General features: G+C 44.4%; 1 protein-coding gene across 5 annotated transcripts in view; it reads right to left on the reverse strand.

Annotated features, from left to right (window-relative positions):
• The window catches only part of CSTF2 (cleavage stimulation factor subunit 2), a 64,688-nt gene that overhangs the window by 38,182 nt on the left and 12,232 nt on the right, over window positions 1-14,274 (reverse strand). For all 5 annotated transcript variants that reach the window (XM_030209876.1, XM_030209879.1, XM_030209878.1 and 2 more), the window contains exons 3-7: window positions 13,995-14,164; window positions 13,436-13,572; window positions 10,020-10,139; window positions 9,805-9,921; window positions 831-939 (exon numbers count right to left, since the gene is read on the reverse strand). In XM_030209876.1, the coding sequence (XP_030065736.1) occupies window positions 831-939; window positions 9,805-9,921; window positions 10,020-10,139; window positions 13,436-13,572; window positions 13,995-14,164 (653 nt within the window). The remainder of the gene's footprint in view (window positions 1-830; window positions 940-9,804; window positions 9,922-10,019; window positions 10,140-13,435; window positions 13,573-13,994; window positions 14,165-14,274) is intronic.

Genomic DNA, 14,274 nt, shown 5'->3' on the forward strand with positions numbered 1-14,274 from the left:
CATAAAGACTGTGACCCTGATCCAGAAATAGTATGTGCAATGACTCAACTAACATGAAGCTCAGATGATCCAAGACAACCTACAGGAAGAGGAATTCCACTCTATATCAGGATATCTGAGGCTGACGCGACAGGGTCCTCCATGATTAGCTTGCTACTGTAAACAATTGTATCCTCCAGTAATTGTCCACTGTACTATTACGATTTCAAGGACATGACTGATAACAAACCACATATAAGGCTGTACAGGGACTCAGTCAGTTCCATCTCTAGCCACTGGGCCTCTTCTACCTTGCCTCCAGCTACCATCATAGAGAAGGCTCTATTGACACCTAAAGGTCGTATGTTTTTAAATTCTGTGATCACATTTACATCTGGGTTTAGTTGGTTGGTTTTTACCATAAATGGAAGTCTGTGCTGAATCAAAGGCACCATGGTTGCTTTTGATCGCCGTAAGTATTAGGAATTACAGGAATACTGCTGTTTGATATTTCTCTATATTGCTCTGTAAATAAACCACTACCTTGTATATACTTCTGATGGTCCATATTTCTTATCTGTAAATAAGTGGATAAAAAGAGTTTCTGAGCTTTGGGACTAGTGATTAGGGTTTTTATCCTCTAGACTTAGTGCCATCATCTAACACACCTATTTGTACAAATTTGTGTCAAATGATTTCCTCACACTATGACAGGGCTTTGTGCTACTACAAAGCTAAAGGACCTGAATCTTTTTTTGTCTCCTATCTCAGCAAGGCTCCCTCAGAGTCCCTATGTTACGTACGAATAAAAAACAAAACAAAACAAATAAAAAGGGACAAGTGGAACTGACCTCCAGGAGCCACAGGTCCAGATGTTGGCATTGGTCCTGATGCAGGAACGCCACCTTGCATGGGAGGATGCTGCATCATAGGAGGTGCTCCATTGACATGCATTCCACCCTGTATAAAGAACATATCATTAAAAAACAAAGTACTATGCACACATACACCTGTCACAGCTCCACCATGCATCACACTAGTCATCAAAGGGCAATAAATTTTCTCTCTGTGATCTAAGTTGAACTATTTGAATTCAATTCAGTTTGCTAGATTTCTAAGATTTTCCAAGGCCAAAAGCATCAAATGACAGTGTCTTGCAAAAGTCTTTGCACTCTTGTATATTTTTAGAATTCTGCAGTCTAAAACAAAATAAAATTCAAAATGCAGTAAAGTAGGAGGTTTTCACCAATCCACACAATGTAATTATATTTTTAAAAGTATGTAGTTAAGAATGAGAAACCACAAAGTCTTCATAACCTTAGTCACAGCATATCCAAATTTGCTTCGTTTTCAAAAATTGTTTTACAAGGCTCATAAGTTAAATTGAGCCAACTGTGCTAAATCATAATAGTTCAGCTGATTCAAAAACCCTTGGATGAAAAAACAAGCTATTTGTGTATAGATATGGGTATGAGTCATTGGTCTTCCATTTGCAATACCGCCTTTCTGTGGTACAACCAAAGCAGTTTACATTATTATATACAGGTACTTTCTCTATCCCTAGTGGGCTCACAATATAAGTTTCTGTACTATGAAGCAAATTTGAAGCAAGAGTTTAAACACACTGAACCCACGCAGTGGAAAGAATTCTAGAATAAAGAACTACATGAGGTAAATGTTCTGTGGAGAAATAAGACCTTATCTGCTAATTTTCTTTCCTTTAGTCCAAACTGACCAGTCCAGAAGTTGTGGGTTTTATTTCCATTGACCAGCAGGTAGAGATAGAGAAACAGAATTGTGAGTTCTACCCTATAAGGTACTGTGGAACTTAGTCAGATCAGTATTTCGATAACAAAGCAGTGGAACCAGTGAGACCCTACTGCAGGTGTAAAGATATTCTTCCTTCTTTATACACCTGTGAAGAAACAAGAGACATACATTCCTCCTCTTTCTTTCTTTTTTTAGCTGTAGTAAGAAGAATTTGAAGCATGAACAGAGAAGACAGACAGCAGACTCTATCAAAGCCAGGACATAACTTACGCAGGGCACCTGAATTGGTCTGTTGGGACGAATGAAAAGAAAGTTGGCAGGTAAGATCTAATTTCTCCTTCCTTAGCATCCTCAATACACCAGCCTACACCTTGCGGGACATATCAAAGCAGTCCTAAGTTGGGAGATAATCTGTAACCCCTGATGTAGCTCTAAAGGAAGCTTTTCCCACATCCAATCTGTAATGTTTTTTTTTTTTTTTTAATATGTGCAGAGAAGACCATGTTGCTGATCTGCAGATTTCTGCTGGGAAAACAGCTTGTAATTCTGCCCAAGATGTTGCAACACCCTTATTGGGGTGAGTCTTCAAACTCAAGAGGTGCTGGCTTACCTGCCAGCAGATATGCTGAAATAATCAGCCAGCGAGCTAGCATAGCTTAAGAGGCAGCCTGCCCTTTAGTACAGCCTCCAAAAAGACCAAATAACCTGTGCAATGTAAGACAATCATTAGTGATTTCAAAGTATCTCATCAGAGCTCACTAGACATAATTGTGAACTGGTTGACGGGCAGACGCCAGAGGGTGGTGGTAAATGGAGTTCGCGCGGAGGAGAGAAAGGTGAGTAGTGGAGTGCCTCAGGTATCGGTGCTGGGGCTGATTCTATTCAATATATTTGTGAGTGATATTGCTGAAGGGTTAGAAGGTAGTTTGCCTTTTTGCGGATGACACCAAGATTTGCAACAGAGTGGACACTTCAGAGGGAGTGGAAAGCATGAAAAAAGATCTGCGGAAGCTAGAAGAATGGTCTAACGCCCTGATGGCGAACCTATGACACGCGTGTCAGCACTGACACACGTGCCATTTTCGCTAACACGTGGCGGATTTCAGCATTTCCTTTATTTGTCCAGGTTTCTCGATGAGCACGTGACCACCTCACCTTCTTAACTCCTCTGCTCTGATGCACGCGCGACGGCGACGCAGGCAGGCTAGAGGCAGCGTCTGTACTCGTGCGCGTGCCAGACAGCCTGCATGCTCAGCATCAGCTGGTGATAATCCTGCACGCTTCACGCAGGCGCAGTGGCTTACTTCTATTGTCTGCAGCCTGCCGCCTTCTCTTCAGCTGCTGCCATAATAATCGCGAGTCGACGAGAGCACGAGGCTGCAGCGGGACGGTCTGGTCTCTGTCTTCTGACTCTTCTCTTGTGCCCTGCCTGCCCCTTGCTTAGCCGCCGCCATAGTGAGGTAAGATTCTTAAGAATGGGCTCCCATGATAAATTGTTTGGGATAGATATAAGTAATATAACAGCAGGTTATGCCATATTTAACAGGGCAGGCATTTCTCAGTCTGGGGGGGGGGGGGGGGGGGGGTGCATAGTTCTCTGAAAGAAAGACAATCTACTGAAAACCTTCCAGAGAATTGTGCCGTGTGAGCTGATTTTCATTTTCTAAGTCTTACCCTGCTGCTGCTGCTGTTCTTCTTTCTTTCCTTTCCAGGTTAGTTAAGGAGTGTGGAAGCTGTGTTAGTCCACTCTTAAAGTTATCAATAGAAGTCACTTAACCCTCTATTGCCTCAGGTACAAACTTACTACTACTGAAAAAGGTGTGAGCAAAATCTAAATAAAAAAATAAATAAAATATACTACTGTTTTACCAACCTACATAAAAGACATAATACCAACATGAACATTATCAACTTGAAGCTTCTGAAAATCAAGTAAAGAAAGGAAAAACCGCTGTGGATCCCAAACAAAATATGGGAGGAACGTTGGAGCATCTGGTGTGACAAAAGAAAAGACACTTAGCTGGTAAAGCGAAGATACTTACCTGTAGCAAGTATTCTCCGAGGACAGCAGGCCGCATTGCCTGGTTCGGGTCTTATGACAAGCATAAGAATAGATTTGTGGAGCGCAATACACACTCCACTGCTCATGCGTGAATGCCTTCCCGCCTGCCGCAAGAACGTCGTCACCTTAACAGCAAAAAATGAAAAATAATAAAGGAGACAACACCAAGGGGAGGTGGGAGGGATTGTGAGACTATAAGGACTGCTGTCCTCGGACAGTACCTGCTACAGGTTAAATATCTTCGTTTTCTCTGAGGACAAGCAGGCCGATCTATTCTTACAAATGGGGAATCCATGGCATCCAAGCTCATCAAAAACAATTTTGGTCAATTGGGCCTCGCAACGGCGAGGACATAATGCAGATTAACCTGAAACTATATACAATCTGAATGAGAGTGCAGCCTGGAACAGAACAAAATGGGACTAGGAGGGTGGAGTTGGATTCTAGACCCCGAACAGATTCTGCAACACTTTCTGCCCGATCCGACTATCGCATCGGGTATCCTGCTAAAGGAAGTAGTGTGATGTGATTGTGTGGACTGAAGACCACGTCGCAGCCTTGCAAATTTCTTCAATGGAGGCTGACCTCAAGTAGGCTACCGACGCAACCATAGGTCCGACATTGTGAACCGTGACATGACCCTCTAGGGCCAGGACAGCTCAACCTGGGCATAAGTGAAGGAAATGCAATCTGCCAGCCAATTAGAAATGGTGCATTTCCCCAATGGCGATCCCCATCCTGTTGGGATCAAAAGAAATAAAAAGTTGGGTGGACAGTCTGCTCCATGTAGTAGGTCAATGCTCTCTTGCAATTCAAGGTGTGCAAGGTCAAATACTTCAGATGACAGAAATTCAGTGGCTCGAAAGGATCTTTCACCAACTGGGTGAGAATGACGCTGAGGTCCCATTAAAAAGGCGGAGGTTGGAGAAAAGCAAACCTCTCATAAAGCGAACAACTAGAGGCTGTCCAGAGATGGACTTACCCTCTACACGATGATGGTAAGCACTAATTGCACTAAAGTGAACCCTTATGGAGTCTGATAGGTGTAGAAAGTATTCAAGCAGAGTATGTGTACGGCAAGCAAGGGCTCGTCCTCCACTTCTAAAGGAAATGGAATGGCGTTGACCATTTCCTTTTCAAAGGATGGAAATAAAAGGCTCTCGGGGGGAGATTTTTTCCTTTCAGGTGGAGGGGAGGTTTCAGAGGGTATCCCATAGGACTCGTCTGAGAAGTACCTGGGATCTTCCTCTGACTCCCATGAGCGCTTCTCATCTGTATTAGACAAAACCTCTCTGTAGGAGGGTCGAGACTGAGCCTGCCTTGATGCAGAGGAGCCATGTCCCAGAGAACGACATCAAGGAGTCGGTTCCCATCTCGACTCCGGCGAAGCTTCCTCCACCGACATCGAGGGGGTCCTGGCTTGGCTGGCAGTCGACACCGGGGCTGCATGCGCTACTGGTGTCAGAGGCCACACCGCAGGATAAGGTCCATGTGAGGCCGCAACGGGAGGCAAGGTAGGCGCAAGCACCCCTTGTGCCGATGTACACCGTTGCATAAGGCCATCAAGCAGCTCAGGAAGCGCTCGAGGGCTGACATCGGGAAAAACTGGGGCTCCGGTTGAGAGACAGTTTGCAGGACTTTCAGGGTCAATACCAGAGCCAGCTGCTGGTAGAAGAGCACATTGGTACCGTACCTCTTGTATGGACGGAGAGTGGTCCTCCCGGCACCGATGCTTCTCAGATGCCGAACCCCTAGATGCCTCGGAACTCCCGGCACCACAAGTTGAGGGGGATTGATGACAATGACTCTTGGCTTTCGCCCGAAACTTGTCACCAAGGCTCCTCGGTGCCAAGGACGACGCTGAATCCTCACGTAGCCTCAGAGTTGGGTCCAACGATGGATAGTCCTAGGAGCTCTGTCTCGAGACAGGTGGAGACCCACTTGATGCACCACTGCTCCCAGTGTTTGCAGGCCTAGCAGCAGCCATGCTTACCAATGCTCCCAACGCTGGTGTGATGCTCGACAGCAATGTTGACGCCTCTGACCTCGATGTAGACGCCGAAGAACCGGACTTGGCTCCAAAACGTTTCTCGCGTTGAGCCTCTCTGGAAAGTTGGGTCCTTTTCTTCATACAAAGGCAAAGGTTGCAGTTTGCAGGGCTATGGTCGGGCCCTAAACACTGGAGACACCAAGAATGGGTGTCTGTTCCAGAGATCGTCCAATTGCACCAGATATAGTGCTTTAGTGGACATGGACAGGAAAACTTCCTTGGCTAAATTAAAAGAAGCTTTGGTGCCCATAAAAGGGGCGAGGTATCTGAGAAAAAATACAGCGTGAACCCGGCCGAGGCCAAGGCCCAAAAGCAGCCTTGTGGTGACGAAAAATTAAGGAAATTTAAAAATTTGGCAAAAAAACCTAATAAAGGAAAAGGTAAAACAAAGTGCCACGAATAGAAGGACTCTAAAAAAGGCAAAGAAAAACACGCCAGAAGCACAAAAGAAGCTCTTGAAACAAGCAAGTGTGGAAACGGTGAAAAAAGTACACCCTCTCTTCATCATGGTAAAAAAGCAACTGAGGTGACCATGTTCGCGCAGTGGGCGGGAAGGCACTTGTGCATGCATGGTGGAGAATGTCTCGTGCTCCACAAAGCTCTTCTTATGCTTGTCATAAGACCCAGACAGGATCACACAGCCTGCTTTAGTGACTTGTGAAAATAGGTAGGCCTGCTTGTCCTCAGAGAAGACCAAATTTCTACTTTCTTAGCCCCACCACATCAGTTCAAGATGTGTGGGATGTAATCAAGCAGTCTTCTCACAGGGCAGGAGATGGAGACATCAGCAGAAATAACAGAAGCGCTGAAAGATGCCTATTTCCCATATGCCATATCAATTCTATGATGTTTAGAGTAAAGGGAAAACCATATTTGCTAAAATCATCTCTTTGAACCAATGATCAATGGTCACCTTGGAAGTAGGTTGTCCCTTCCTTGGACCCACCACACAGGACAATCTATCCACAGTACCGAATTTGTTCGTGACATCCAGGTATCTCCTAACAGTTAATTTCAGAGTATCAAAATCCACTCTACTAAAAGAAGGGAGATCTATAGATTGGATCAGATGAAATGGAAACATCAGCTTAGGAAGGAAGGATGGAACTGCATGGATACAGACATCATATTCCAGGTTCATGAATTTCCGAGATCTCCTGGCTGAAGAAATAGTTGCAAGAAACACTGTGTTCAAGGTGAGATTTTTCAGGGTGGCCTTCCTAAAATGTTCAAATGGCTTATACTAGAGGGACTAAGTTAAGGTTAAACTATGAAACATTGCTCATAGGGTAAGGTGTAGCGACCAATGCATTTAAAAAAAAAAAAACAAAACCCACACTGTCCAACAATCTCTTACCTGGAAAATCCGCAGGAGCAGCTTTGTGGACCAGAAAAGCTTGGTACATCTGTACCACAAACTCAGGAGGAAAACCCTTTCACTCAATGCCAAAACTACTAAATACTACATCGGTTACCTCTAATAATATAGACACCCCATCCGCAACCAATCTTGCAAACTACTTCAATGAAAAAATTATAAAGCTCCGACTCATGACACCTACCAACATAACTGAGTACACAAACATCCTTGAATGTCTAGACCCAAAACCTGGGGAATACCCAGCAGACCGATCATGGACCAACTTTGGCACGCTCTCGTCAGATGAAATCTCACAATGGCTCGGAAAACACGCCAAGTCGCAATGCAAATTACACATTTGCCCTACTAGCCTAATAAGAACTGCCCCCAAACAATTCAAAACAGACCTCACGAATCACGTAAACCACAGGCTTCAAAATGGTCTCTTTCCCACGGATAAAGGAAACATCTTACTTACTCCGCTGCCTAAAGATGCTAAGAAAAGCACAATGGACTTAACCAATTATCGCCCAGTAGCATCTATTCCACTCATAACCAAACTCATGGAGAGCATAATGACGAAACAACTCACTGAATACCTAAAAACAAACACTCAATTCTGCACGAATCTCAATCAGGATTTCGGTCAAATCACAGCACCGAAACTGTTCTAGTATACTACTACTTAACATTTCTAGAGCGCTACTAGGGTTACGCAGCGCTGTATAATTTAACAAAGAGAGACAGTCCCTGCTCAAAGAGCTTACAATCTAATAGACAAGTGAACGGTCGGTCCGATAGGGGCAGTCAAATTGGGGCAGTCTGGATTCACTGAACGGTAAGGGTTAGGTGCTGAACGCATTGAAGAGGTGGGCTTTAAGCAAAGACTTGAAGACAGGCAGGGAGGGGGCTTGGCGTAAGGGCTCAGGAAGGTTGTTCCAAGCATAGGGTGAGGCGAGGCAGAATGAGCGGAGCCTGGAGTTGGCGGTGGTGGAGAAGGGTACTGAGAGGAGGGATTTATCCTGTGAACAGAGGTTACGAGCGGGAACGTAAGGGGAGATGAGGGTAGAAAGGTAGTGAGGGGCAGCAGACTGAGTGCATTTGTAGGTAAGATGGAGAAGCTTGAATTGAATGCGGTATCTGATCGGAAGCCAGTGAAGTGACCTGAGGAGAGGGGTGATATGAGTATATCGGTTCTGGCGGAATATGAGATGTGCAGCAGAGTTCTGAACAGATTGAAGGAGGGATAGATGGCTAAGTGGGAGTAAGTTGCAGTAGTCCAGGCGAGAGGTAATGAGAACGTGGACGAGAGTTCGGGTGGTGTGTTCAGAGAGGAAAGGGCGAATTTTGCTGATGTTAAAGAGGAAGAAGCGACAGGTCTTGGCTATCTGCTGGATATGTGCAGAGAAGGAGAGAGAGGAGTCAAAGATGACTCCGAGGTTGCGGGCAGATGAGACGGGGAGGATGAGGATGTTATCAACTGAGATAGAAAGTGGAGGAAGAGGAGAAGTGGGTTTTGGTGGAAAGTCGATAAGCTCGGTCTTGGACATGTTCAGTTTCAGGTGGTGGTTGGACATCCAGGCAGTTGGACATCCAGGCAGCAATGTCGGATAAGCAGGCCGATACCTTTGCCTGGGTCTCCGCGGTGATGTCTGGAGTGGAGGGATACAGTTGGGTGTCATCAGCATAGAGATGATACTGGAAACCATGAGATGAGATCAGGGAGCCCAGGGAAGAGGTATCTGCATGAATTCATTCAAACAAGCAATTGCAACGGGTAACAACATACTCCTCCTACAATTCGACATGTCCAGTGCCTTCGACATGGTTAATCATGGAATACTATTACATATACTAGAATAGGAGTAGGAGGTACAGTTCTCAAATGGTTCAAAGGATTCCTGACCACAAGATCATACCAAGTAACAACGAATGCGGACATATCACCCCCATGGATAACTGAATGTGGAGTCCCCCAAGGATCCCCCCTCTCACCAACCCTCTTTAACCTAATGATGATACCTTTAGCCAAACTTCTAGCCAATCAAAACCTCAACCCCTACATATATGCAGACAATGTCACGATTTACATCCCGTTCAAACATGATCTAAATAAAATCACCAACGAGATCAAGCAAAGCCTCCAAATCATGCACTCCTGGGCGGATGCATTCCAGCTAAAACTTAACGCAGAAAACGTCTTGTACTCACCTCACAATATAACACAAAACTTCTCCACCATAACCACACCATACTATTCTCTTGTCGTCTCACAAAATCTGAAAATTCTTGGAGTTACCACTGATCGAAACCTCACACTCGATGCCCACGTGAAGAATACGACGAAAATAACCTACAAGTCAGGATTTGTCTGCTGATGATGGCAATGAAATGGCCATTGTTAGAATCCTTGAATAAATATATACGCAAGCATATAACAAAGGCCTTCTTTTTTTTTTTTTTTTTTTTTAAACAAGCACAGTAAAGATAGTACACTCATGATCAGTTTTTTTACACACACCCACACCTCATTACATTTACCCTTATATTCAGTAGGCTCAGATGAGCTTAAAGAACTCTCACCATTGGCTGTGGATGGGACACTGCAGGATTTGGTTGATTGAGAGGTGCATTTGGAACCGGCTGTTGCTGGCTTCCACCAGTCAATGGTGGGACACAGGCTGGGCGATGCAGAATTTTCTGAGAAAAGATGAGGAAGATGTTAGTCCAAGATTGTAATACAAATAATCAAGGAACTACCTGACTACTTCCAATAAGAAGGGAAGGGAAAAACCCACCACAGCTATTTCCGGATCGACGATCCTCATTACCACTTGGGCCTGCAGCAAAGCGTATGCCAACTGGGGGTTCTGAAGTAACATGTTCCGTGCCTCCTGGGGGCTGTTCTGCACACAGAGCTGAGAAAAGACACATTGCTTCCATCAACATAAGAGAGGTAACATCCCACAGTAGAAACTCTGGCATTTCTGGCATCTGCACTGTTTGAAATAGTCCCAGAAGATAAAAGGAGGAAAATGGTGTTATTACCTAATTACATTTACACAAAGGCACCGGGGTAGGGGAACAAGGCAACCCTTTACACAGTGAGTTAGTGATAAACATAATCTCAGTTGCATTTAGGAGTTCTGATTCCTAGTTCATCACACTAACCAATGGGAAAACAGCTGCAATGTTATTTATATTCATAGGGGACTGTTAAAGGGTTTGTCTGGCTGTTTGGAGTTAGTCAAGCCCTGATGTTTGAAATTTACCTGCAAAACCCAAGATGGGTTTGGAGGTGTTCCTGGGCCATTGCGAAGGTTTATCTGGTTATCAATGATATTCAGCACTGTCCAGATAGTTAGGTGAACAAGGTGAACATAATTGCCATACTGGGATCAGACCAAAGGTCAATGTAGCCCAGTATCCTATTTCTAACAGTGGCCAATACAGGTCACAAGTACCTGGCAGAATCCCAAAGAGTAGCAAGCTTCCATGCTACCTCCCCCAGGAATAAGTAGTGGCTTTCCCCATGTCTATCTTAAGGGCATCTTCTGGACTTTTCTAACAGAAACTTGTCCAAACCTTTTTTAAACCCAGATACACTAACTACTTTTACCACATCCTCTGGCAATAAATTCCAGAACGTAACTATTCATTGAGTGGAAAAAACATGTCCTCCTATTTGTTTTAAAAATATCAACATGCAACTTCACGGAGTGTCCAATCTTTGTTCTTTTTGAAAGAGTAAACAAATCGATTCAAATTTACCCGTTCTACTCCTTTCAGGATTTTGTAGACCTCTATCATATTCCCCCTCAGTCGTCTCTTTTACAAGCTGAAGAGCTTTAAAATTTTAAGCCTTTCCTCATCAATAGTTCCATCCCTTTAATTATTCTGGTTGCCCTTCTTTGAACCTTTTCTAATTCTGCTATATCTTTTTTGAGATACAGTGACCAGAATTGCACACAACATTCAAGGTGAGACCACACCATGAAGTCATACAGAGGCATGATAATACTCTTTGTCTTTTGTCTTATTTTCTATCACAAATGATTAGAGAGTGGAGAGGTCTGCCTCTGAGCCACAGACACAGAGTGAGTGAAACAGAGATCCCCCACCTCATCATGGTCTCCTCCAGAGGATGAAGAGCCTCCGGCCAGCACATGGTCAACCCGTGTCTTGACTCCAGGAGCAGATTTCCCCACATGGCCCCCCCCCCCCCCAAGCAGCAGGAATCAGTGTCAGCTACTAGTGCCTGCTTAACAATTAGGACCACTTGCTGCAGCCAGCTGGAGCTTGGGGGCCCCACCCCCCCAAGGCAGGTTAAGGGACACTAACTCCAACCCCTCCCAAACTCAAATGGGGACTGAGACTGCTCTGTCTGTACAGAAACTGCAGCAGGACCTACAATGGCTGTGTTCCCAGCAAAGGCATCTGGATTGCAGCTCCTGATACTGGAAGAAACTCCTGATCCCCTATGGATCCATTTTTGAAGTCAGAAATGCCCATTGCATTAAGGGCAAAAGGAACTGGCAGTTGTGCTCAGCCACCAGCTCCCACAGGCAGTGCAGCGCTGGCCTGTCTACACGTATGAGCCTGTGCTGTGCACTGGGAGCTAGACCAAGGACCAGAGACACCAGCCCACAAAACCGACCACGTGCTAGAGGTAGAGAAAATACTGGATTTTCCTCAGTCCTTATATTGGTTATGTGAATCTGCTGGCAGGAAGGGGATACAACCCAGTTACACAGGATGGTGCATCTGGACGCTAAGGAAGTTTGCACAAAAGGCTGCCCCGTAGTTATCTAGATAACTTCAGTTAGCTATATTCAGAGACACAGTTATCTCGATAAATCCCCTGAATACTGCCCAAATAGTATCAAGTATATCAATGTTGCTATAGGAAAACCCTACATAAATCAGGCTTGAGAGTAGAGTAGGGTGCAAAGTTGGGGAAGGGGCATGCTAGCAGTGGGATTCACATTTATAGTCATATAGTGGAGCAGGGTGCACTAATGATGAGGCTCTCTATCAGTACGTGGAGTCACACTCGTTGCCCTGTAGTGCTGCAGATAGTGTAGAGTGGTGTAGAACGAGTAGAAGTAAATCGATTTTTTACTCGTTCCAAAAGTACAAAGACTAGGGGACACTCAAGGAAGTTACATGGAAATACTTTCAAAACAAAGAGGAGGAAATATTTTTTCACTCAACGAATAGTTAAGCTCTGGAACTCTTTGCCGGAGGATGTGGTAACAGTGGTTAGTGTATCTGGGGTTAAAAAAGGTTTGGACAAATTCCTGGAGGAAAAGTCCATAGTCTGCTATTGAGATGGACATGGGAAGCAAATGCTTGCCCTGGTATTTGTAGTATGGATTGTTGTCAGATTTGGGTTTCTGCCAGGTACTTGTGACTTGGCTTGGCCACTGTTTGGAAAACAAGATACTGGGCTAGATGGACAATTGGTCTGACCCACTATGGCTACTCTTATGTTCTTATGATGGATCTGTGTTGTGCAGAATAGTGCAATATTAGTAAAGGTGCACATTAATACAGAGGATGTGCTCTACAGTTTGTACTGGAAATGAACAGCACAATTGTACTGTAACCTATTGTACTACATGGCTAAGTAAACCCCTTCAAAAAAATATTTTATATACTGCCTTTCTGTGGTACGACCAAAACGGTTTACATATATATTTTTTATTTTATTTTTGTTACATTTGTACCCCGCGCTTTCCCATTCATGGCAGGCTCAATGTGGCGGGCAATGGAGGGTTAAGTGACTTGCCCAGTCACAAGGAGCTGCCTGTGCCGGGAAACGAACTCAGTTCCTCAGCTCCCCAGGACCAAAGTCCACCACCCTAACCACTAGGCCACTCCTCCACTTATATAACATGAGGGTACACAATTTTGACAGGGGTTTGATATCTTCTCTGTTCTGACCACGTTGCTTTAGAGAAAAATACAGAACTCCTCTAAAGTGATTTGGATGTTCCACTTTACATGCACACAATGAAAGTGTATAAAAGGCTTTAGTTATATTATTATTATTATTATAAACTGCAGACCTTCTGTAAGGTTGTTTTTTGGCACTGTGGCTATTCCGAAAGACCCGTTATGAGCAGGACTTTTTTTGAACACGTTTCACTCTTGTTTGTATGGAGAGTCTAACAATATAATTTATTATTATTTATATTCCTTTCTTGCTTACCTTCATTTGCTTCATCAGTTCAAACATCTGCTCAGGAGGCAGGCTAGCCACAGCCCGGCTGATCGATTCCGGTGCATCCTCAGGGGACACAGGGTCACCATAAGGAGACTCAATAATGGGAGCACCTGTGCCCAAATCTGTCAAAGAAAAGAGGATTCAAAGCAAAGATAAATTTCTCAGCTCTGTCGTTTCTCAGGAGTACATGTTGCTAATATCAGCTCTTTCAGGCTGTCAACTGGTCTTCTCTATTCCTATCACCAACACCTTGCTGTTGAGGTGTATTCTTTGCTTTGATGAGATCTTTTCCCACCGCTGGTTCTGAAGAAAGCACAGTAAATACATGAACTGAATAATATAGTAAGACAAAGTAATGCAATCTAATGACTAGAAAAGACTTGAGCACAAGAAAACTAAGAGAGGAATTCTCAAACCAGTTTTAACTATTCAATCCCTAGCTACAGAGGACTGGGATTGGAGGCAACATGCCACTGCATGCCATCACCTGAAATAGGGAAGATTAAAGGGGGCCATCACTCATTTATTCACAACTTCTACTCACTCTTTAGCTCTTCTTTGTTCTTTTCGCTGGCTGCATTGTCCACACGCAGTGCCCTTCCACTGAATTCACGTCCATTGAGGTTTCGCATGGCACTGAGAGCCGTTTCCTGGTCTTGGTATTCACAGAATCCATAACCCTTGGGTTTCCCAGTCTCCCTATCATATACTAACCTGCAAAATACAGAAAAGAAAGGAAAACATTCCCATTCTGGACAGGTAAGCAACGGTATGATATTTAGGAGCCTGGCAACATTGGCTCTGTGATAGTTCCTGTTACTCCT

The sequence above is a fragment of the Microcaecilia unicolor genome, chromosome 7 (genome assembly GCF_901765095.1).
Source record: "Microcaecilia unicolor chromosome 7, aMicUni1.1, whole genome shotgun sequence".
In the NCBI taxonomy this organism is placed as follows: domain Eukaryota; kingdom Metazoa; phylum Chordata; class Amphibia; order Gymnophiona; family Siphonopidae; genus Microcaecilia; species Microcaecilia unicolor.